The sequence below is a fragment of the Cucurbitaria berberidis genome, assembly GCF_010015615.1.
Source record: "Cucurbitaria berberidis CBS 394.84 unplaced genomic scaffold K460scaffold_1, whole genome shotgun sequence".
In the NCBI taxonomy this organism is placed as follows: domain Eukaryota; kingdom Fungi; phylum Ascomycota; class Dothideomycetes; order Pleosporales; family Cucurbitariaceae; genus Cucurbitaria; species Cucurbitaria berberidis.
Window position 1 is genome coordinate 6,618,832 of NW_024468935.1, and position 22,502 is coordinate 6,641,333.

Genomic DNA, 22,502 nt, shown 5'->3' on the forward strand with positions numbered 1-22,502 from the left:
ATACTCGAATGAAACTGACTCCGCAATATAGAATCCCAAAGACCCGCCAAGTCTGCACAATGCAGAATTGGCAGCAGAGCGGGCGTCTTAGATGGACTACCGCATTCTGTCCTCGGCTTTACGAACTCGATATCGGCGTAAACACCAGCTTCAAGGGCCGAAGCGTCATCATCAACGAAGAAAGGTAATTCCCGTCAAACTTCTCACCAGTCTCTCCTGGCGCGAACGGGATTTCGAAATTCTGTACAATAGCAGAGAGCGCGATCCGCAAGGTGAGATATGCGAGGTTCTTTCCAGCACAAGAGTGCATTCCTGTATGTCGTTAGCTAACATTACTTCCACATGATACCATACACACCAAGCTGAAACGGTATCCATGGTCCATTCGCTGTCCCCATCTCCTCCCTTTTCTCCGTCCACCGCTCCGGGATGAAGCCGTTAGGTTGCTTCCACCAACGAGAATCTCGCTGAATGAGGGTACCTGGCACCGATACATTAACATGGCCTGGAATATATTTGTCGCCGATTTGAATACCCTCAGCAGGTGTCTCATGCGGTAGGCCCTGGATGATTGGTGGTTTGAGACGTAACGTTTCGTTGATAATGTCATCAATATACGTGACGTTTTTGCCTTTCGTGTAGTCCCAGGCGTTATAGCCTTCTGGTACGGCGGCGTGGAGCAGCTCTCGGAGCCTCTGTTGTTTCTCGGGGTGCTTGGTGAGGAGAAAGAGAGCGTTTGAGAGCGTGTTTGCAGTCGTGTCGCTAAGCGAACAACAAATCAGCGCATGTAGAGTATAGAACTTGATTGAGCTCATGCGTACCTTCCAGCCAAAATTACACCCTGAGTATCGCCGGCTAAAGACTCATGAGTCGGTGAAGCTGATACGTCCTTCTCCTCGATCGCCTTCAACAGCCACGCAACAACATTAGTTGGTTCTTTATCGCTCTCGAACATCTAGGGATAACTTTAGTGCGGATCCTATGGTATATCTCCACGTAACCACTCACTTTCTGCTTGTCCTCCAGGGTCTTCGTGCAGACACCATAAAATTCTGATAACCCAGCTTTCGCTCCTGGAATAGCGCCGACGAGTAAAGGGAACCACGGAATTGTCAGGATCATTCCCAATGGCCAGATGTTCTTGTGCATCGCATAGATCGCTGGGTCTTCTCGACCTGTAGCCATGTTGGTAAAGGGGTTTCCGAAACCCACGTCGCCCATTACATCGAAGCTGTAGAACATAGCCCATTCCGAGATATCCATCGGCTGACCAGCACGATTCATAAGCTGCTGAAGAAGTATGTCCGTTTGGGCCTTGACTCGGGGCTGATATTTAGATATAGCTTGATCGAATTAGCTATAGTAGTTGTAGGAGAAACGAGATACAGCTTGCCTTTGATTGACAGGCCGCGATCCCAAGCACGCCGTCGTAGTCTATACTTCGCTGGATCCCGTATTCCTCCAATGGACACTTCATCCGCGTCAAGACCATTTGCAGCGTACCAGGTCGCTTTAATGCATTTCGTGTTGGGTCCGTAGATGATGGGGATAGCGGCTGCGTCTAGAATACTAACCTCTCGAGGACCTACCAATGTCAGCAACGAACGCAGTTCGATCGTCATAAAGATAACATACCAACTCGAAGGTAATCACCATATCTATCATGTAGCCTTCCTAACTCCTGATAGAATTGGGCATCCTTCGCATTCAAATAAACCGCGTAGAAGCGGGTAAATTTTGCCACTAGCGGCCCTGGGAACTTTCGGCATCGATGTAGGAAAAGTCGGTAAATAAGAAGACTGGTGAGGAATCCGATGCTGAAACCAATCCAAAAGAGCGAAGCCTGGAGGATGGCCCCTGCAATGCCCTGGCGACTGAGTATGACACTAAGGAGGATTTCGCTGATGTGCAGGACGCTTGCAAGCGCAAGAAATGGAAACATGTACTGTTCGAATTCAAAGCTGGCTCTAGCGATGGCAATGTGAAAACAGACACCAATCACTGCGCTCGTTCGAAGGACCTGTAGAGTATTGGCTTGAGCACACCTACTTAGAAAGGTCGTTATGGAAGCCATAGTCGAGTGATGATATCGATGAAGATCAATGTCGCAGACCTAGGCGTCTAGCATGCGGATATTTATCATATTGGAGGATTGGTGCCCTACAAGCGTACTCATTCATTAAGCCTGATGTAGCGTGGATCCTTCTAAAATCTGACATCGCCCCGTGTCCGTAAGCAACTCCAACAATATCATTGGTAGTCGATACTGTCAGACCGTTGTTTAGTATATGGACTAACCCGAATTTTGGCATACAAATTAGTAGAACCACCAACCGGACAGAAAAGCCCGGACAGTTCTAAGAACACTAAGCTTACAGCGCGTATTTAGTTAATTGAAAAAAAAAGGTCAAAGGGTACACTTTCAAACCTCTCGAGGGTTCTTAGGAATAATTCATAAAAAGCTAATATCATGTTGTTAAAGGATAAAGATTCACGCACCAAATAAGACACTTGCCTTTTCGACTAGGTAATGGAAAGCGGGAGAAGCCTTCGTAAATGTTTGTTACCCGCACAGATATGGCGAATTGTAGAGCATTCTCAGACAGTCTTTCATTTTTTCCTCGTGCCTCACTGAAACACGCGTAAGGTAGATGGCTTTATATAGCGGCATGACTCTAACAAAAAGACAAACATATCGTGGCGATACTTGACACGACAAGTAACGAAGATGTTGCTTGTGCGCAGAATGCTTGCGAGGTCTTGCCGCGATCGGTAGCACTGAAAATCGGTAGCTGTGGGAGGGGACACCTGTAGTGACAGGCATTCAGCCAAGAATGACATCAATAAGCTCTCTCTCAGCTGCGTCCCAGGCTGCTTTGTGTACTCGCCCAAGAGCTTTCCTAAACGCGATCCCCTCCACCCATTCGATCCAAAGAACGTTATAGAAATAGTACCGCGTTCCAGTATTCGGTCTTCTAGGGTGTCGTTCCTCTTTAAACCAAGACCTAATATCATAGCGAGGATCTTGAAGAACACTTCCCGTAGATATAGCAATGAGTTCGCATCTCGGGTTGTTAACAGTGGCCGATGTCGACCCCTTGTTAACCAAGCCGTTGTAAACGATGTCGAGCATCCCAGACCATACTTTATTGCTATCGAAAATGGAAGTATATAGGCTTGGGTGCAAAGATCGTTCTACCACCATGGAAAACCATGCGCGATTTGCACGGCAAGTGATGAGGTTTGATTTTGGCGTTATTGCATCTATGTGAAAGGGCTCTACGAGCGGGATTGGATAGTTGAAGATTGTCCGAGCATCAGTTGAGTGTTTATAAGCGTACGATTCGGCGTTGGAAGACCAGGACTGTGGACGTTTTCGCGACCTGATGGCGTCTCTCACTACGCGACTCCACCCGCTAGGCAATTCCCCATCAGCAGCGTCGAAAAGGTGTCTGTACTTGTGATAGTCGCTCTCTATTGCAACACGAATATTATCGCTAGTGATAATATGCCACTTCACGAGTGGATTTACGACTAGGCTTGTCGAGAACAACTCCAAGTACTCACAACCAGCGGTCCAGAGGGCGAGGTTGACTTGTCCTGGCCAGGACACCCAAGACCAGCTAGGGAGTTGTGTTTGTATCCCCGAATGCGAACTCACTACTCGCCGTGTCGCCAACCGAGGAGATTGCCATAGCAGAGCCACGTCGAAGAATAGAGCTGGAAGGCCATATAAAATCCCGCCACGGAAACTTTTACCGACAACAGTAGCAAAACCCGAAAAAGCCGGAATGACGTCTGAAGGATAAGTGAACTTTCGCTTTGCGTAGGTATCTGCCAAGTGCGTATATTCATAAAGATCGGGCCAAGATCTATGGTGGAGGCCATCAAACCGACCACGATGAGGTTTCAGTCTTAGGCTCTTTTCAAGAGTGACTGGCCCCTGAAGATCCGTCCACCCGGCATGCTCGCACTCCCAAGTAAGCCCCTCTCCCTCCCTAAAATCCACCGTGTACTTTAGGAAGAAAATCGCGCGCCGCGCGAAGATGTTTTCCTGGAATGTCCACCCTCGCGAACCCCAAGTAGATTCTTGCAAGGGCCAGCCATGATGTAATATTTTGGAATACTGCTCATACTTCCATCGTCTTGTTTCACTGGGCCCAAGTCCGAGAGTTCTACCTAGACCAGATGCTGCGCTCTCCCCGGAAGCCGCGACGAGAGTCAGGTGGGAATTGGCATACAGCTCGGCCATATGGTCAATCTGAAATTCTTTGTTCAAGGCATCGTCTTGGAGAATGCAAAGCTGATCTATCCAGATGTATTGTTCCCCAATAAGTCGGGTAAACTCCATAGCTTGGCGGATTGTTTTGGGCAAAGTGTCTCCAAATTGGTCAAGACTCCTTGGTTGCTGCAGGTCCTCTATATTGCTAGTAGTTGCCTGGAGAGTATGTACGCCGCCCCAAACGTAGCTGAGTGTAAGATATCGCGTAGCCCTATTACCGTCTACGATGCAACACTCTACTACATCGATGAGCCAGAGTGGCCAGATGTCCGAATCTTCTTTCTTCGCGTGACATTGTGAGCCGTGTTGCTCATCGCATAGCCTGAGCCAGCTCTTGACGATTTCTAGGTGGGCATGATATTCGGGAATTGGTCGACCTCCTGCAAGGCTGGAATGCCAGGGTGGGTCTCTGTAAGAATCTATCGCGAGATTGCGATCCGAAAGCGACATGCTGCGCTGGAGTGTGAAGCTAAAAAGCACCGCATCGATTCGTAGGCGATTCTGCTAGTGGGCTCCCAGAGAGAGCTCTAATTTGAGCCTCAGGTTCATTAAGTAGAGTGGTGTTTGATGCATGCGTTGTAGCGCAGAGGTCACCATGATGGATATATCTGGTTGATGCGATCAGGCAACCGGCCAGTGCGGCTGAACCCTAGCCAGACCACAACCGCCTAGAGGGCCTAATCCGTATCGTGCTCCTCAAAGGTACCGTAAGAGCCTGGTAAGCTGCATAGGAAGTATCCCTTACTTTAATTTCAACTTCTGTAAATTTGATCACAACTTTTTCTTCGCTCAGCTGTTCGTTGTTCTTGCTGCTGCTCTTATTGTATTGCCACCGCTGCACCCCACTAGCGATGTATGATGCATGGCAAAATCGTCGACTGCCATTAATAGCCGGGAATAGGTGTACGTATCTTAGAACAACTTTTTGCGTGAAGGATAGGTGGATAATCGTGTTGTTGTTTATTAGATGGCGAGTGATGAGCTAGTGGACTCAGCCAATCGCATCGATGACGTATTCATCGTCTAATACGGTATCATCTCTATCGACCTCTGCCTAATCCCGATGTTTAGAATCCCTTTTGTTGCTTTGCTCTATATATCTTTCGCACATATCACAATGTCCTAATTTGACAGGTAGGTCGCTAGTCGCTAGTCGAAACAGAACAGCGTAGGAGGCCCCACCTATTGTTTCATCGAAAAAACGGGTTGAAACGGGGTCGCACATTTAAGGCTTCGCCAACTCGCCCATTCACATGTTTAAAATATCATCAGATGCTCTTGGATTAGGAATGGTCCTAGAGAATAGTTCGCCATCTGTAACAGAAATGTATCTTCGTTGTTTGCTTCAGAATTTCCTCGGCCTTTTCAAGAACCCGGTCACCACATCCTTGACGAGAAGGCAAAAGTTCCCACTCCGAGGCACGATGTTCTAGCGTGGCGGCCCATGTGTTTAAGCCTTTTATCCCGGACTAGCAACCCAGGCTGGTCTCGAGAACTTCCTTTTAGCCACTGTTCGGCGCCGACCCGGTAAACACCTGACCAAGACACCATCATTAATCCGAGGAGCGATGACCCGATGCCGATATATGTTCAACCTTGCGATTCGATCGCTTCGAAATGTATATCTAGGGCAGACCAGGATGATATATGTACCCCAGACCGCCACAACCTTTATGCTGCATGAAACAAGCATGGATCACGGCAAATATCCCGGTCTGCATTTCATCACAGGGCTATTAGTAAATTACAACAACGGGTGAAAGGACTATATATTCGCCAAAAGAAGTCATGCAGCATTTCCCCCCACAACATAAATATAGGATTTGTTTCAAGCGGTCTCTATTCTGCCTAAAGCGCCGCTTTGACTCCAAGCATCAACGTCCTTATAATCGCACCGACTCGCTGTCCAGACCAAATCGTGACGCCATCTTCACACTGAAAATCCAATTCGACCTCACACCTCGACAATTCGACATCTCGCAATGAAGGTCACCGCAGCAGCTGCCCTTTTCGCAGGCCTTGTCGCCGCTGGCCCCGTCGAACTCACTGAGCGGCAGAGCTGTCCCAAAGTTTACATTTTTGGTGCGCGTGAAACCACCCTCCCCCAGAGCAATGGTTTCGGGACTGGTGCTGGTCTTGTAAACCAGGTCAAGGCTGCATACTCTGGAGCGGGAGCCGAGGCCATTGTATATCCTGCTTGCGGTGGACAGTCAAACTGCGGTGGTGTTAGCTACGAAAACTCGGCTTCTCAGGGCACGGCTGCCGTCGTGAAGGCTGTTACAGCCTACAACCAGAAGTGCCCGACCACTCAGATTGTTCTCATTGGGTACTCTCAAGTAGGTCGAATACATTATGTAGCTAAGAATAGCATTTGCTAATGAGACCTAGGGTGGTCAAATCATAGACAACGCCCTCTGCGGTGGAGCAGGCGCTACTCTCACCGGCGCTGCGCTTGCTGCCGTCAAGGCCGCTATCTTCATGGGCGACCCACACAACCGCAACGGCCTTCCCTACAACGTCGGCACATGCAAGGCCCAGGGTGTAAGTACTCTCCTAGCATTCGCCTCATTATCTTTACACAAATCCTCATGCATGATATTAACGAGCAACATAGTTCTCCGCCCGTCCTGCCGGCTTCACATGCTCGCCCGCCAACCCAAGCATCATCCAGTCTTACTGCGACGCTGCGGACCCATACTGCTGCACTGGCAACGACGCCAACGCGCACCAGCAGTACGTCAACAAGTACGGCTCGCAGGCGCTGGCTTTCATCAAGAGCAAGCTCACTGCTTAGACGATGCTCTAAGATTAAAGGAGAGCAGCTTTATGCAACTTTCTGATGAAGTGCAGGAACAGTTTTTGTACATATTATCAATTGAAAAAAGCCTTGTACATGCAAATGCAGCTACCCCATCAGTGGATCCGCATTGTGATATCCTCCACCGCCTTCCTGTCACTAATCTACCCCTAGCTTCCTCCCGGTCTATCATACTCCCCTTCGTATTCCTTACACACCATCACAGATCCGCATCAATACTCGTCATCCAACCCACCATTTTTCCTAGATAATCTCTCAATTCCTTCGTAACCCGAAGACAATGTGCTTTCTCATTGCTGTTAAGTAGTCTGTACCTCTCGCTTTTGCTAGCCGCGATTACTGCCCTCGAGGCTTCGGGTCCAAGGAATTCATACTTGAAGGCTTCTAGCGTGTTGAAGGCAGCATGGAAGAAGTGTTCGATCGTTTGGGCATTTTTGGACATAGGCCGTGCGAATTCTGGGGGGATAATGGGTTTGGTTGGTTACGAGAGATGGTTGGGTTGGGGGTGACAGTATGGTGAGGGTTGTGATGGGCCTGGAATGATTTGCGGAGTGAGGATGCTAGGCTAGCGACTATATCTGCGGTAGTGTGCTTGATGGAGTGATTGCGCTGCACGGTGTGACTGCCTGTCTTTGCGCTTCACGCTCGCAAACAACTTCCCTCGTTCAATAAGCCTCGTCTATTTCATTACGGTAGTGCGAATGACTTCGAAAGAGTTTGTAACCTATCAAGTATGTGCTAAAAGTGAAGGCGAAATTCCAAGACCTATGATACCATAGAAACGAACACCTCAATACGCCATGCCAATATGCACACCCACTCATCCCATTATCATAATAGACTCTACAGCTTAGCCTTTGGCCACTGATCCAGCAAATCTGACATTTCGAACCGTGGCCAATCTGGGTTCAGGCTTGGCGACGGCCTCTCGCGATCCCAGGCCCACTTTTCCTTCAGCTCAGGCGCGAGATCATCCTCCAGCATCTGGATGACGTACTTGCCGAGCACGGGGAAGAACTTGTAGCCGTGGAAGGAGCCGCAGGTAGCGACGTAGAGACCTTTAGCACCAGCATGCGGCGAAATGATGAAGTCGGAGGAAGTAGTGAATGCATCCCTAAAATTAACGTTAGTATCGAGATTGCTCCGTGGGTAAAACATTACTTACCAGCAGATACGATGCTTCTCCATCTTCCAGTTGGCGCCGTTCTTGCCGTAGAAGACATCGTTCGCGTGATCAATGTCCTGCTTCAATGGTCCGGGGACATTCCACTGATTGTAGTCCAGTTCTGACGGTGGCGCAGAAACAAAGCGACCGGGAAGTACTTCGTGTGTGTTTTTGAAGATCTTCTCGCCCCACCACTTCAGCTCGCGATCTTTGGTGGGTGGTAAGCTGCCGATGAAGGGCCCGTATGCGGCAGTGTAGCCCTGAACACCAACGGGCATCTTCTCGAACCGCTTGTACGACTCCTCGTCGAGTGTAGTCATACCGGTGGTGATGCCACCAGCTACGATTCTTGATCCAGCGCGAAGATTGTTGTTCCCGCTCTTCTGTGCAGCCTGCTCTAGCAGCTTTGAAGTATATGCACCGGTGGATAAGATAACATGTGAAGCCGAGATAGTATTACCCTGCTCCGTCTTGACACCTGTGCACTGCCCGCTCTTGTCGAAGTCTAGGCTGTCGACTTTCTCGGCCACGTACTTTACACCCTTCTCAAGTGACCACTTCGTAACAGCTCTTAGTGCATCTCCAGCGTCAGCCCAACCGCTTGTCTTGTTAACAAGCACACTCTTGGCGCCATCGTAATTCGCGTCCTCAAACAACCCGCCAAACAACTTCTTCGCCTCCTCAATGGGGACCGATTGCAGATCTGCCGCGCGCCCCAACTTTTTATAGTTATCAATCACGTCCTGTGCGTAGTCCGAACGGCAGACCCAGAAGATCCCCGACTCGTGGAAGTAAGGCTGCCAGAGCGGATCCTCCTTGAATATATCCTGGGCTTCGAGGGCAAGTTGGCAGTAGATAATGTCGTCGTAGTCGGCGCGCACGACTTTGTTCCAGTCCCACGAGGCGGCCACTCGGCTATCAGCGTCGTAGGCATCCTGGTCGACAATTGTGACTTTCCGGTCTGGGTATTTTTTGATAAGATGGTAGGCAGTTGAGACACCGAAGACGCCTGCGCCAACGATGAGGTATGAGGGCTTAGTTGATGCCATTGTCGTTCAGGATCCAAGGTTTATCGTCGCAGAGCAAATAAACAAGTGTCGTGCAGCAATGCCCTCGCAAACCACCGCGCAACGTATTTATACCATACTAACCATCATCTACGATAGCTAGTAGACAGAGCGGGCCGTTCTCGGCCTCAGTGTAGGTGGTCGAAGGGCACTAGGCGCGGGGCATTCGTGGAGGTTGTTTCCTTATCGAGCAAAGCTTTGCGACGGCCGACCCTTTGACGTTTCCCGACGCCCTCTATCATCACCGCCGGCTGCCATGGCTCCAATGGGACATGGCATTGTGCGATCCACTGTCCGTATCTGCTGATATCGACGTTCTGAAGTGTCGCACATCCCTCACCGACGGTTCCGAGATGTCTGGTCGCCGCTTCTAAGCGAGAGCACGAAAACCCACTTCTTGTGACCTTCATTGAATTGCACTAATGTTTCAAAAGATCACATTTGCTCTATAGCATCACATAACATGTGCCTTCTCATCAAAAAATATCATTAGGGTAGCCTGGAGAAGACAGAGAAGTAGCTAAAGCAAACTCAGGAAGAACTGTGTGTACTCGTGTGCAGATATAGACCCTATTCCCATTCCCGCTAAATTTCCTTGCAGCAACGCCAACCTGTCCTATCTGTGGCAGTGCACTCTTGACTGATGGAGGCATTTGCAATAAGCCCATGCTCCTTAGCCACCTTTCATCCAACATACCTCGAGGATGCACCCAGGGAGCTATTAGCTAGGAAATAACATTTTATCCAACGTACCTCGAGAATGCATTTAGGAAGCTATGAGCTGGGAACTAATGATATCCCACAACCCAAATGAATACATGGTCACAGGAGAATCCTCCAGGTTCTACGAAAAATTCGGCATCGATTTGTAAATTTTTGCCGTCAAAAAAGGTATGCCCCGTGTTCTTTGCCGCCGGCGCACATTCGAAAAGGCACCTCAGCATCCGGGTCACATGTGCCGCGAAAGTGTGCTTAGTGATATCGTTCTTTGCAGACTTGGAACGGTAGAGGAGTTGTTCGGTGGGGCTTTTTCTTCAATGCCTGGACCGCTTCATTCGTGGCTTTGACAGTGATACTGTTGCATTGAAGATTCTGTCGGCTAGTCTGTCTTCCATCTTTGTCTTGATAGCTTCGCAGAGTTGCTTATCAGTCAGCTCTCTGAATTGACGCCCGACTAGGTCGAATGTTAGCCTTGTAAGTAAGAGGAATAAGGGCAAGGTGCCATACACATCTTAAAGCGAGGGGTTAGAGTATAGCGGACGTGAGTCGTAACTATATCAGAATCGAATGTACGGATGTTGATGGAGACGAGTATGCTGGATGACGGAAGTCCACTGGTAAAGAGTGGAAGAGAGGAGGTTCTATCCTGAGAACCGGCGTTGAACTTCATATTGTTAGAAGTGATGAGGAAGGAATAGGGAAGAAAGAGAGAGATCGTCCAGAAAATATAAAAGGAGTGCAGTGTGCGAGTCCGGACACACTTACCATGGTACTGAATTAGGCAGCCACCTGAGTTAGTACCAATTGCGAGAAAGATGATGAGGTTTGATACCATGTTTGACGGCCTCACAGAAGATTTAAAGTAGTATCAAACATCTCCGTACCAAGGTACATTCACAGAGCTAGCGATAGCTCAACTAGGGCCTAGGCGCTTTTCAAAATCCCCAGCTCTGAAACCGGCATTCAACTACAAGAAGCCTTCAAGCCCACACCGCTTCATTCCCGCGATCTCTTCCCTAGGGACAGGAACGATTTCAGAAGAACTACAATAAGGAAGTGGGCCCAAATGCCCACTCAAGGCGTCATCGCGTCCTGGTAAGGAAGATCGACGCCCCGTCATCTTCGTTACTGCCATCTGCATCCTCACAGCGTAGCTAATCTGATATATAGCGAACGGAACGGGGCTCACCGTGCTCATACACACGTTTGCCATTCTCGTTAAGAGGCTGTGATTTGGGCTTTAGGATGAATATATCCTCATCCGATCTGTCGCGGGTACGGTAGAAGTCGTGACTCCCAGGAAAGCTGCCGCCCCAGTCAAGGGACCCGTGTGCGATTTTCGCACCAGGGACTATTTAATGTGTCAGCAGGAGTCTTTGATGAAACATATGAGCAACCTTACCGTAACCCTGGGCAGAGAATGCAGGCGTACGGGGAATTGCACCGAAAAGCACACCTAGCTGTTCTCTCTGAATGGATGCCAGGCGATTAACACTCCCCAATACTGTCTTACGCGGGCTTGGAGAAACTATAGGCTCCCTATGTAACTCTGGAATATGTTAGTGTTATATTAAAGCCATAGGCGAAGACTAACTTGCCTGGACCGGACGCGTCTAGTTCTTCATCGTCGTCGTCAACTTCGACGACTTCCATGACTTCGGTGTTTTCAGATGCAGGTGTCTGCAAGTCGGCCGGTAAGCTGAAGAATGAACCCTCCAGGGCCCTAGCCAATGTGGCGCTATATTGTTCATCAGTGGAGAGACCAGAGAAGGTGACTCCGCTACTATGGACGCAAGACATCATCTGGGGACAACCACACCCTGCTTCTATTTGTAGTGAGAATATATCGTATAGCTTCAGGGGTAATGATTACCTTCAGAAAGCTCGTCCTCGATGATAAAAGGTGAGCGGGAGCGGTTGCAGCTAGCAACATGTGCAACAACAGTCACTGGTTGCTTGGCTTGACGTACAGCCTCGTTGGATTCCCAGGACACTGAAAGCTCTCCTCGACGGCATGTCTGTCTGCACTTGACATTTCTCGGCATCTGCGCCAACCGTTTTCCAACCATACTCTTGAGCTGATGTTCTTCTTTCGCCGAGGTTTCTGACTCTGGATTGGCTGAGAGTAGCGATAGGATATTATCCCACAGCTGAAGGACAATATGTTCGCAGGCGAAAGGGCTCGTTTCGCTCGGTTCTATTTCACCACAAGGTGCATAGGCGTGCGAAGTGTTGAAGCACAGGTATCTATCGCTGACTTTCAGGGTCGAAGCACATAGTGCAACATCAATACCTAGTCCTCGCTCTTGAACAAAGGCTAGAGTTAGGCTCTTAGTTTTTGGGTGAGCTAGCAGACACGATTCAAGCATCCAATGTAGGTTTGTAGCGAATGGCGTACGTGGGATATCGGCCAATTCCATGGCAGTAAAGCGGTGCTCCTGCTCTTCGTAGGGTGTTCGGCAAAGTTTATAGTCACGAAGCATCTCCCACATTTCTGCAGGAACAGGGTATGGATGCAGATTGAGGATTGTTGTGATAATTTTGACGCCCTGTGAAAGTAGTCAGTATGCGAATTTTGAGAAACTGGCTCATATTTACGTCTTTGCTTAAATCAGGGGCATGGTAAAATGCTGATTGACCCTGATCATTGGTGTTGATTGTGTTCATATGCTCCCACATCATGCGAACAATATCTCCATCAATCCACCTCCCTCTGACAACAAGTCTGACGTCGGCAACGTTCTCGAGTTCATACAAGACCATTTTGGTGTAGACGTCGATATACTCTGTTTTCTTCGTCCGAAGTACAGTGGCCCAGATTTTATTGACAAGAGCGGACTCATGAAAGGCTTCACCCCCTGTCCCAACCGCCCGCCGATCGCGGTCGGTATACCCATTCGAGAAGTTGTAGCCGTAGCGGTAGTTTTTCCCTGCCGCATTGCTTGAGGGAAGATGCAGGCCCCGAAGATACAACTTGTTTGCATACGCTTGATCAAGGATAAGATCACCGGCACTTGTGCGGACGGAGTCGGGATTGCTGAAATCAAGCAAGACTTTGAGCCACTGGTCGAAGTCGTGGAGATGAATCTTCCTACCCTTTTCTTGCACGCCATCTTCGCTTCGACATTGCTTGATCTCGCCCAAAATGACAGTGACATCCTCCCAGATATGCCCCTCTACAGTCCGTGGCTGCCTAGCAGCAGCTCTTTTTTCTTCGTTAATTATGTCCCTGTCAATGCGTCTCATGTTGCAAATCAGCCGTCGCTCTTTATCGAAGTTGAAGCTCCATTTAAAGCTAGAAGCTTCAATGCGCACATTATGACAGTGAGGATGCCTGCGGAATGTCAAGACAGCCATCTTCATGCCTTCTCCATGCTGGCCACTCTGCGAGCTGTCTTTATCCTTAGATGAGCCGCCGAACGACAAGTGCCATCGTTGGAGGCGAGCCTTGAAATTACTCATCGTCAATACACCCTCCAGAGAATTCCTGTCGTATTTGAAGCGAATGAAACCTAGCAGCTTAGATGAGTCGTTTGTGTTTTGCGGATGGAAGCTCAAGACTAGCACAAGACCTGCATCGCGGGAGACTTTTAGGTTGTCTCGAAACAGATCGATCGTCAAGCTGTTTGTCCGTAGAATACCGTCTCTCCTAGGTGTATGCATTAATAGGCGTATGTATATCTCAGTATGCCGGGAAAGCTCACCAGTTCTGCACGAGCTCTCGGAAGCCATGTTCCCGAGTCCAGGTTTGTGCGTATTTGGGGTTAACAGCTAGATGAGTCTTCTTACTGTGAGAAATGCCAGCCAGGTCATCGTCACTCAGGTATATTTCGTCGAACAGCCCGTCATCCTCGGGGTAGTCGAGATCTTCGTCAGGGTTGGGAGGTTGGTTCAACGGGCTACTTGCCATGTTGCTGATTGACTTCGCTGCTACTCAAAGTTGAGGTCTTAAGCGGAGGTGGGGATGTAAGGGGCAGGACCACTATTTATGGTACTCAGGTCCGATGAGCAGCTTAAGTCCAAGGCGGAGATGCCGGGAGCTATCCATGAACTACGCCACAAATCGAGGTGCCAAGAGTGAAACTAGGCATTGCGGCACAGCAGGGCCGACAGCGGGCGCGTAACTGAACATACTGGCATTCTGCCTTTTGCGGGAAAACTGGCTTGTACAAGCGCTTCGACTCAGTGTAGGAACTCATTGCTATTCACGTCACCAGACAGATATTGAGGTATCAGAAGGCAACACAATGAAGTGCGGTTGGCAGGCACCTGTTCGTAGGTCTAGATGTCATCACTTGCAAGGTTGACACATACACTAATTAGGCGAACTCCAGTTCTGTCAAAAATTAGACCCATATTTTGTATCTATTGTTCAAGCTACGTACATTTTGTTCAAGATGTAGCGTATCATTATTGCGCTACAGGGATTGATCGTGGTCTCGATACCTGGCGGTACTGTACGGTCCGTGAGCTTCGCCGACCGGAACAACCCCACTCTCTTCCGTATGTGCCGTACTTCACACGACCGTCACCGTACCATTCGCCCTCAAATCCTTGGAAGAGCTACCAAGATGCACCACAAAATCTCCCTTCTCAACCACATACTGAAATTTTCTATTCCACAGTCCCCACTTCCCAACATCCAGCTCGATGCTCACATCAACCGTTTCACCAGCCTTCACCAGTACCTTCTTGAACCCTTTCAGCTCGATATTGGGCACAACTACACTAGCCAACACATCCTGAACGTAAGCCTGGATTACTTCCTTACCATCTACCGGAGATTTGTTTGTGACGCTCACTGTTGCGGTGATGACCTCGTTTGCGCTCACTTCAGTCTTGGACAAAGTGACGTTCGAGTACGTGAAGTTGGCGTATGAGAGCCCGTAGCCAAACTCGTATAGCGGCTGAGGTGTGTTGAGTACGTACTGGTGTCCGAACTGCAGCGTTCCGTTTGGCAAGATCGCGCCAGGGTCGGTATATCGTCCAGAGTTCAGGTAGTCGTAGTATATCGGCAACGTACCGACATCGTATGGGAAAGACACTGACAACTTCCCGGAGGGGTTTACATTGCCGAACAAGATGTCAGCCAATGCACTTCCACCCTGCTCGCCGGGGTAGAATTGTTGGACGAGTGCTGCGGCCTTTTCGGAGATCCAAGGCTCGGTTATTGGCTTGCCAGAAGAGTATACAACGACGGTAGGTTTGCCTGTCTCGATGATGGCTTGCACGAGTGGACCCATAGCACCGACTAAGTTCAGCGATGCGACATCAACGTGCTCGCCTGTCGTGGCGTTCAGGCCCCGCCAGAGCTCGCCCTGGTCACGTGACCATGTGCCAACTACGACGACTGCGACATCTGCTGCTTGGGCAGCAGCAATGGCTTCCGGAAAGCCGGACTGGTCGTTCGACCAGCGTTCGCAACCTTGTGCATAAGTGACAGTCCCCGTCGATACATTCTGAATCCCTTGAAGAGGTGTAACATTTGAAGGGTTGTATTGAGAGCGGTACACGACGTAGTCGCCTAGGTTCGTGATATTGCCCATGGGACCAATAACAGCAACTTTGGCAGACTTCGGTAGTGGCAAAGTGCTGTTCTTGTTCTCGAGAAGAACGACGGATTCGGCTTCGATCTTTCGGGCGAGCTCCACATGCTCTTCAGCATGCATGATGGTATTCGTTTCGTTCGGCGACAGACCTTGGTAAGGGTTCTCGAAAAGGCCCATCTGGAACTTGGCACGAAGCTGACGTGCAACAGCTCTGTTGACGACTTCCAAATCCAGCTTTCCTTCTTCGACCAGCTGAGGAATCAACTCATAATTGTATGAACCGCCACCCATTTCCACATCGTTACCGTTAGGAAGTGTCATCAGAGTCACTGCCTCTTTGTCGATAGGTTTATCAGCTGTCTTGCACTGGCAAAGTTTAAAATTGCAGCACAAGCGATCTGTGGCGCCAGCATCTGAGGTGATCCAGTATTCATAGCCCCACTCTTTGCGCAAGATAGTCTCTTGTAGATGATCATCGGCAATCGAGGGGATTCCGTCGAAGGAGTGGTACGCGCCCATGATGCTCCAAGCACCAGCGTCGATGATGGCACGTTTGAAAGACGGCAGCCATGTTGTGCGCAGTTCACGTTCTCCGCCATGGACCGGACCGGTGTTGATGCCTTGCTCCGGTGCACTGAAACCGGCGAAGTGCTTCACGGTAGCACTAACATTCACGCTTTGCACTCCTTTGACATACTGATACCCCATCTCTCCAGCTAGAAAGTGATCTTCACCGTATGTCTCTTCCACTCTTCCGTAGCGCAGCTCACGTGCCAAGTCGACTACCGGAGCGAACACCTGATTGATGCCGAGGCTCTGGGATTCTTTTCCGATGATAACGGCCATGTCGTGAATGAGATCTGGATTCCACGAACAAGCATGCGCGATAGGGCTGTTGAAGATTGTCGCGTTTCCAACCAGCAGTCCATGGATACCCTCAGTCTGGGTCAAGGCGGGAATGCCTAGCGTTGTGTTATGCAAAAGGTAATCCTGACCAGTCTTGATACCGCTGATGAGCCAGTCTGGTGGAATTGCGTGTCCGACATAGAACTGGCCTGCGCGAACCTTGAAATTCCATGCCAGACCTGAGCTGTTGAAGGCATTTGTGGTGATGTTGATCCAGTTCACCAGGTCGCCTTGAATGAGCTGAGATGTCTTTTCCTCAATGGTCATGCGTGAGAGGAGGTCCGCGACCCTGGCATCGACTGATGCGGAAGGGTTTTTGTATGTCGCATTTGCTGCTTCCCGCCTGCGGACGAGGTCATACGCATCGCTGGAGCGTGGTAGTAAGCATCCTGCAAAGAGGATCGCCGCTTCGAACGAAAGATATCTCATCTTCACGATTTACGCAAATGAAAGCACCTGGGGGTGGATGCCCACATTCCAGGTGATTGGCATGTCTCTTATAGCAGCTACATGAGGTGACAGGCATTCGTCCATGTGTACCCGGATTCTGGAACCGCCTACCTGCGGATAATTGTCCACCGACGACGCACTTTGTTAATTAAGGTACCCAGACCATTGGAAGATGAAGGATCAACGTCATAATCGACAGTCGTAAAGGTCGATCGCGGCATCTGGATGTCAGTGAAGAAGTCCTCATTTTAGTTTCAACTTGACCAAGGAGCAGCCTCACGAGAAACAATGCTATCGGAGTTGTCATTTAATTGATCACTCTATATGCTACAAGAAGGTGTTCAAAAACTTTCTGCTTTCGATGAAGATGGGTCGGGATGGTGATGAGAGAATCTTGCAATGTGAGCTTTAATTGACGGAAGAACTTGAGGCTGCGCTAGCCGAGCCGGGATCCCCCCGCCCTTCATCCCTCCCGAGTCCAACGTTCTCCGCAGCTCGACCCCAGATCTTCAGGAAACTTGCTCCGTTTGCCCCGTTTGCCTGTCAACTTCTTTGCCCTTGCGGAAACTAGGTCTTCAGTTCCGCGAAGATGTCGTCTAGCGGCGCAACGCGGCTAAAATCACAGTAGAACCTCGGGACCGCACAGAAACGAACTGGCGCAATGTTGCCGCCCGACTTTGTTCATATATGTATTATTTGCTATTTCCACGACGTAATATATACTCTAGAAAGATGATCCTGTGCAGCTGTGCGAGGCCCAAGGCTATATAACGGTACTCGAGTTGGAAACGTATTTCCTACGCCTGATATCTAAAATGCTAATCATGCGGTATCATAACGCCGTCCAAATAAATCATGCCCACATAGGTATATCGACCTGTTCTTCGCCGGGGCGCCAGACATTAAATTAGTGCCGTGATAATTCATAACCGTACAAGGATCGTAAAAGAAGCCATTATATATCGTGCTCTCCCATCTTATAACATCAAGAGCAAAGGAATAAAGAAAGAAACCCACCACACCCTCTCCTTGCCCCTCCCAGCCAGTCCACTTGAAGCGGCACCAGCACTAGGCGCAGGTGGTATACCAGTACCTCGTGGAGTCGCGGTTGAGCTTGACGCTGCAGAAGTGCTGAGGGTACTTCGCAAAGAGGTGTTGTCAACGTGGACGCTGGATACTTCGGACGTTGATGCTTGTGATGCTGAGATGACGGAAGGTAGGGTGCTGGACACTTGGACAGAGATCGAGCTGGATTGGATAGCGGTTGTGGTCGGTGTTGACGGCGTTGCTTGCGAAGTTGAGGGTACGACACCAGAGCTAGTGGGCTGCGATGGAAGAACAGCCGAGGTCGTAGCAGTCTGACTCGGCGACACTATGGACACAGCTGAGGATGCTGGTGATGTAACAACGCCAGTCGAGGTAGTTGAGGTAGTCAATGCAGTTGATGCTAACGGAGTCTGAGCCGGTGGTATCGTGGACACGACTGAAGATGCTGGTGGAGTTACAGCGCTAGTCAATGCAGTCGATAGCGACGCAGTCTGAAAAGGCGGTACCGAAGATAAGAATGAGGACGCCGGAAGAGTAACTGCGCTAGTGGAGGGAGGTGACGAAGTGGGGACGACGCTTGACACCGCAACAGATGACGTAGAGATCGAGGTGATAGCCGAGCTTGCAGGCGGAGGAACTGGAACAACAACACTGCTCGGAAGCGGTGACAATGAACTAGGGAGTCCGTAGGAAGTTGGAACCGGTGGTGAGGAGTTTGATGAGCTTTGCTGAGCAGGAATAGACTGCACCGTAGAAGAGCTTGAGACTGGCGATGCGATCGTACTGGCCGAGGCAGAAGGTTGCGAAGGTATAGACGAGAATCCGGATGTCGATACTGGAAGTGGTGGTGGATATACCTGGAGTGAAGAGCTCACTGATGACGGATATATGCCGGCCTCTGAAGATACCGCTGGGACAAGGGTCGATGTTGGCACAGGTGGTGGAAATATAATTACTCCCGATGGTCCCACTATTGGTGTTCCTGGGTATTCTGGCGTCAATACTGAAGAGAATGCTGCAGACGACGAGCTCGGTAGAGGTGAGTAGATGAACGTCGGTAATGGAGCTGATGCGTAACCCGAAGTTGATGTTGGTGGAAGCGGCGAATAGTGTTGAGTTGAGGAGCTCGAACTTGCACCTCCGACAGCCGAGGACGGTAAGGCCGGGGCGGTGTAATTACTCGGCGATGATGGCGCGGAAGGATAGGAAACGCTACTGATCGTCTCACACGGCTCCGTTGTTGGTGTTGGTGTCGGGGTCGATGTGCTCGTTTCGCTTTCACAGGGCTCCTCTGGCGACGGCGGTAATGTCGGTGACGAAATCGGTGTGTTTGATCCATACGGCTCATATCTCAACGACTGGTTATATGGGCCTTCCCTCCATAGTGGATGGAGGTTGCCTGAAGAATGTTAGCACTTGAGAACATTTAGCACATCGTCAGCACTTACCACTAGTACTATCCGCATCTGTAGGGCTCGACGGCACAACACGGCCAAAAACACCAGTTGAAAGCACAACCAACGCTAGAACTGGCGAAGTCCTCATGATGGAAACCGAAAGGGGAAATCCGGTGAACAAAAATGCTGGGCTCTGATTGGACGACCGCGATTAGATCGATACCTGTCAGATGGAATGCTCAACAACCAAAGTGGAAGAATTGACGAGATCTGCGATGGAAATGGAAGCATTCCAGTCGTCGAACAGCCTCGTGGTCTTATGTAGGAATGCTGGGGATTGACATCAGGGGTGGTTGACAAGGATTTGGTGGTTGGTTGACCAGCCTCCTCGTTAAAAAACATGTTTGTCGCACAACAACGTCGACGTAGCGCGGCGAATGCATGGTGCATGCATGGCTCCGGCGGATCAAATCTGAAACTTGCCGATTTATCGATTTTGATGCACGTTTGGACGTCTAGATGCTGTCAAGATGCGGTGAGTTGTGTGACGGCGATGGCGGGTAGTGCACGGGCCGACTTCGAAACCAAACTTCCCAATGTCAAAGCGAGCAAACATTGTCACACCACGCCGACGTTTAGTACCTGCATCATGGCTTGTTACTTGTGTACCATTAAAGGGCCTGTAGTCCAGTCTGGAGCTGCCTACTTGCATGCGGATCCTCGCAATCTTCACCGGTTCGTTTGAGGGCTGCGCAAGACGGTACTAGAGATGCACCACCAGACGCAACGAGCGGAAAATGACAGATCATACTGTGACGACTTCGCTTGCCAGGTGTATAGCTCGAACGTTTTGCCTCTACTTTGTGCTACGTCAAATTGCAATCTTAGCTACCTAAGGTAAAGGAAAGCCTGTCGTGAGGGTGCTCCCTAGATAGGTTAGTCATTGTGGGAAAGATCACTGGTTACGTGGCACCTGGTGCGGCAGCATCATGGATGTATTGACGAACGTCTAGTAGCTAACCAACGTTTCCGACAAGACCCTTCTCAACATCCGTTGTCTATACGACACTTGCTATATTCTCGTCAGCCGAGGCTCGAACAATGAAGTGGTCGGTAAAGATGAGGGTGTATGCAAGATCAGACAGCAGTTGGTACAATGTCAGTCCACACGAAATTCAGAACAGGTCTGTGAATAATTGTTTTATCATCATTGCATGTAAGGGAGTAGGCAAATAAAGAGCGTAATGACTCACAATGCACCGTCTGTCGTGGGTCTCGCATGTGTCGAAGGTCTAGATTGGATTCATTCAACCTTGCGTCGCTTGAAAAAGGTCTCGATGCTCTTCTGCGAGGCATCGTGTCGGGAGCTTCCAACACCACCGCCTGTACGTTTGAGCCCCTTGAGATGATCTTTACCATTAATATTCAAGATCTTCGCTGTCCAACCTTTAGCGATGCGTGGTGTAGGGGACATTATTCCTAAGCCGGCCGGGAGGGGTGGTGCCTCTACCGCTAATTGCTGGTCGGTAGCAACGTCGCCTGTAGCAGCCGGTAGAAGCTCGACCTTGCCAACGTGCTCAGCCGTCGCCGGCGTCTCAGCGGGCGACGAGGGCAAATATGCAGGAGTTGAGTCCGGAAGCAGAGTCTTGGTCATGCACAATTCCAGATAGCCAGTATTCGACCACCCACCCAGATGCTCTAGTGATGGGCGGGCAGTCGCTTGGAGCTCTGGGCAAAGCACAACACTCTTTGGAGGAAGACGTAAGAGTATGCGCTTCCATAGGCTGGAAAGGAAGATGCCGTGGGAGACTATGGCAACCACTAAATCCGTCGCCTCCGCAGAATCTTCCAACAGTAGCAGAAGATGCTCATCGAGGAAGGTGTCGGCGCGTTGTGCCATGGCATCTTTCGACTCCACATCCACAAACCCAGCCGTGTCCTTGTTCTCCTGCCGATGATGCTCCTTGCCAGACAGCTGCACCTCCGGTGAGCGGTCGTACCATTTCTTCCCTTCCATCGACCCGAAATCCTGCTCCATGAGTAATGACAGCTGGATGACATCCGGAACTGCTTGTTGCAGACCTTCAGCGTTGGTCCGTGTCAATTGCGCTTCGCGTATCTTGCCGGCCGTTTTTGCAGCTCGCTGAAGATGCGACGAGAAGATGTGCGTGAACGAGAGTCCGACACCTCGGAAGTGAGTGCCTAGGCGCGTGGCCTGTTGGTAGCCATGATTGGTGAGCTCTGAGTCTCTACTGCCAGCACTGTAGATGTTAGTACCGAGAAATAGCTTATCTTTGGTGAGGCTTCTTACTAGAGCTGGGCTACGTTATCGACTGTTTCTCCATGGCGGACCAGAAACAACCTCATCGAACGCGCCATGGTGCCCGCAAAAGGCGGGCTGAAGCGTTGTCGAGCTTCATGAGGGAGTGATGGGAAGATTGAGTGAGGTCGAAGATAGGTATGCGATTGTTGTGGTATGGGTCCGTGTTAGCGTTGCGGATGACTAACGTTTGCCGACCTTCGACCACTTTAGCGACACCTCCTTCAAAGAGGCACACCAATCTTAAAGAAGCATGATTCTTCCTAAAAATGCATCGTGAAATGGTCCATAATACTAGATTTTTAAGCCACTTTACTTTCTACAGCCAACACACCCACATGAGCCACCCACTCTTCCGGACAGCGAACGCTTTACCAACGGTGACGCTGTGCACAATGCAATGCCACTTGGTTCGAAGGGGGTAGTCCCAATTCTCTAAGACCACGCATGAAGTTTTACGAACGTACAATCCTAAAACAATAGCACTGTCACATATTCAAAACCAATCGAATTAAAGGATACGTCCAGATTCATACATATTGAGACTGACGTATTATCATTACTAGAGAGCATGAGACTCGTTTCTTTTGGCAATTTTGCTGCTGTAGGATGAGTATGACCATGACAGAACGTCTCTCGACTTCAATCACTAGCTGACCCCGCGTTTTTCTTACGAATCTCACTTAGTTCACTATAAAACACCTACTACGAATGTCACTCACTCTTCTTTCGCTGCCGACGCCACAGGATCCCGACCTCTCACCGCTCTACTTATGGCCAC

The 22,502-nt window shown here is 49.8% G+C and overlaps 7 protein-coding genes across 7 annotated transcripts; 1 reads left to right on the forward strand and 6 right to left on the reverse strand.

The window, feature by feature from the left end:
• Positions 1-118: 118 nt before the first annotated feature.
• On the reverse strand, positions 119-2,074 carry K460DRAFT_274202 (cytochrome P450 67; the record flags this gene model as incomplete). Its single annotated transcript, XM_040927942.1, has 6 exons — positions 119-312; positions 359-762; positions 822-955; positions 1,009-1,326; positions 1,380-1,585; positions 1,636-2,074. 6 exons carry the CDS (start codon positions 2,072-2,074, stop codon positions 119-121), a joined length of 1,695 nt encoding a protein of 564 aa, XP_040794544.1.
• Positions 2,075-2,601: 527 nt separating this feature from the next.
• Positions 2,602-4,736, reverse strand: K460DRAFT_413466 (HET-domain-containing protein). Its single transcript, XM_040937610.1, has one exon. The coding sequence runs from the start codon at positions 4,730-4,732 to the stop codon at positions 2,825-2,827; it is 1,908 nt and encodes a 635-aa protein (XP_040794545.1). The 5' UTR covers positions 4,733-4,736; the 3' UTR covers positions 2,602-2,824.
• A 1,528-nt stretch (positions 4,737-6,264) lies between these two features.
• K460DRAFT_273412 (carbohydrate esterase family 5 protein) lies at positions 6,265-7,076 on the forward strand (the record flags this gene model as incomplete). Its single annotated transcript, XM_040927874.1, has 3 exons — positions 6,265-6,618; positions 6,671-6,823; positions 6,897-7,076. The coding sequence occupies 3 exons, from the start codon at positions 6,265-6,267 to the stop codon at positions 7,074-7,076; spliced, it is 687 nt and encodes a 228-aa protein (XP_040794546.1).
• A 570-nt stretch (positions 7,077-7,646) lies between these two features.
• On the reverse strand, positions 7,647-9,637 carry K460DRAFT_299618 (FAD dependent oxidoreductase). Its single transcript, XM_040929805.1, has 2 exons — positions 8,266-9,637; positions 7,647-8,214 (listed from the first exon to the last, which is right to left on the reverse strand). Exons 1-2 carry the CDS (start codon positions 9,312-9,314, stop codon positions 7,944-7,946), a joined length of 1,320 nt encoding a protein of 439 aa, XP_040794547.1. The 5' UTR covers positions 9,315-9,637; the 3' UTR covers positions 7,647-7,943.
• A 1,382-nt stretch (positions 9,638-11,019) lies between these two features.
• On the reverse strand, positions 11,020-16,936 carry K460DRAFT_383252 (glycoside hydrolase family 3 protein; the record flags this gene model as incomplete). Its single annotated transcript, XM_040935440.1, has 8 exons — positions 11,020-11,180; positions 11,257-11,403; positions 11,455-11,601; positions 11,651-11,878; positions 11,926-12,601; positions 12,651-13,701; positions 13,757-13,951; positions 14,574-16,936. The coding sequence occupies 8 exons, from the start codon at positions 16,934-16,936 to the stop codon at positions 11,020-11,022; spliced, it is 4,968 nt and encodes a 1,655-aa protein (XP_040794548.1).
• Positions 16,937-17,435: 499 nt separating this feature from the next.
• Positions 17,436-19,675, reverse strand: K460DRAFT_44910 (uncharacterized protein). The gene is made up of 2 exons (XM_040938433.1): positions 19,453-19,675; positions 17,436-19,403 (listed from the first exon to the last, which is right to left on the reverse strand). The coding sequence occupies exons 1-2, from the start codon at positions 19,547-19,549 to the stop codon at positions 17,935-17,937; spliced, it is 1,566 nt and encodes a 521-aa protein (XP_040794549.1). The 5' UTR covers positions 19,550-19,675; the 3' UTR covers positions 17,436-17,934.
• A 1,029-nt stretch (positions 19,676-20,704) lies between these two features.
• Positions 20,705-21,780, reverse strand: K460DRAFT_272851 (phosphoglycerate mutase-like protein; the record flags this gene model as incomplete). The annotated part of the gene is made up of 2 exons (XM_040927834.1): positions 20,705-21,662; positions 21,713-21,780. The coding sequence occupies 2 exons, from the start codon at positions 21,778-21,780 to the stop codon at positions 20,705-20,707; spliced, it is 1,026 nt and encodes a 341-aa protein (XP_040794550.1).
• Positions 21,781-22,502: the final 722 nt, after the last annotated feature.

Excerpts from the sequence above, each read along its gene's own strand:
- K460DRAFT_44910 (XM_040938433.1), bottom strand. The coding sequence starts at position 19,549 with ATGAGGACTTCGCCAGTTCTAGCGTTGGTTGTGCTTTCAACTGGTGTT. Across the intron at positions 19,404-19,452 it reads AGATGCGGATAGTACTAGTG|GCAACCTCCATCCACTATGG; the intron begins GTAAGTGCTGAC and ends AACATTCTTCAG.
- K460DRAFT_413466 (XM_040937610.1), bottom strand. The coding sequence starts at position 4,732 with ATGTCGCTTTCGGATCGCAATCTCGCGATAGATTCTTACAGAGACCCA.
- K460DRAFT_299618 (XM_040929805.1), bottom strand. The coding sequence starts at position 9,314 with ATGGCATCAACTAAGCCCTCATACCTCATCGTTGGCGCAGGCGTCTTC. Across the intron at positions 8,215-8,265 it reads GAGAAGCATCGTATCTGCTG|GGATGCATTCACTACTTCCT; the intron begins GTAAGTAATGTT and ends CGTTAATTTTAG.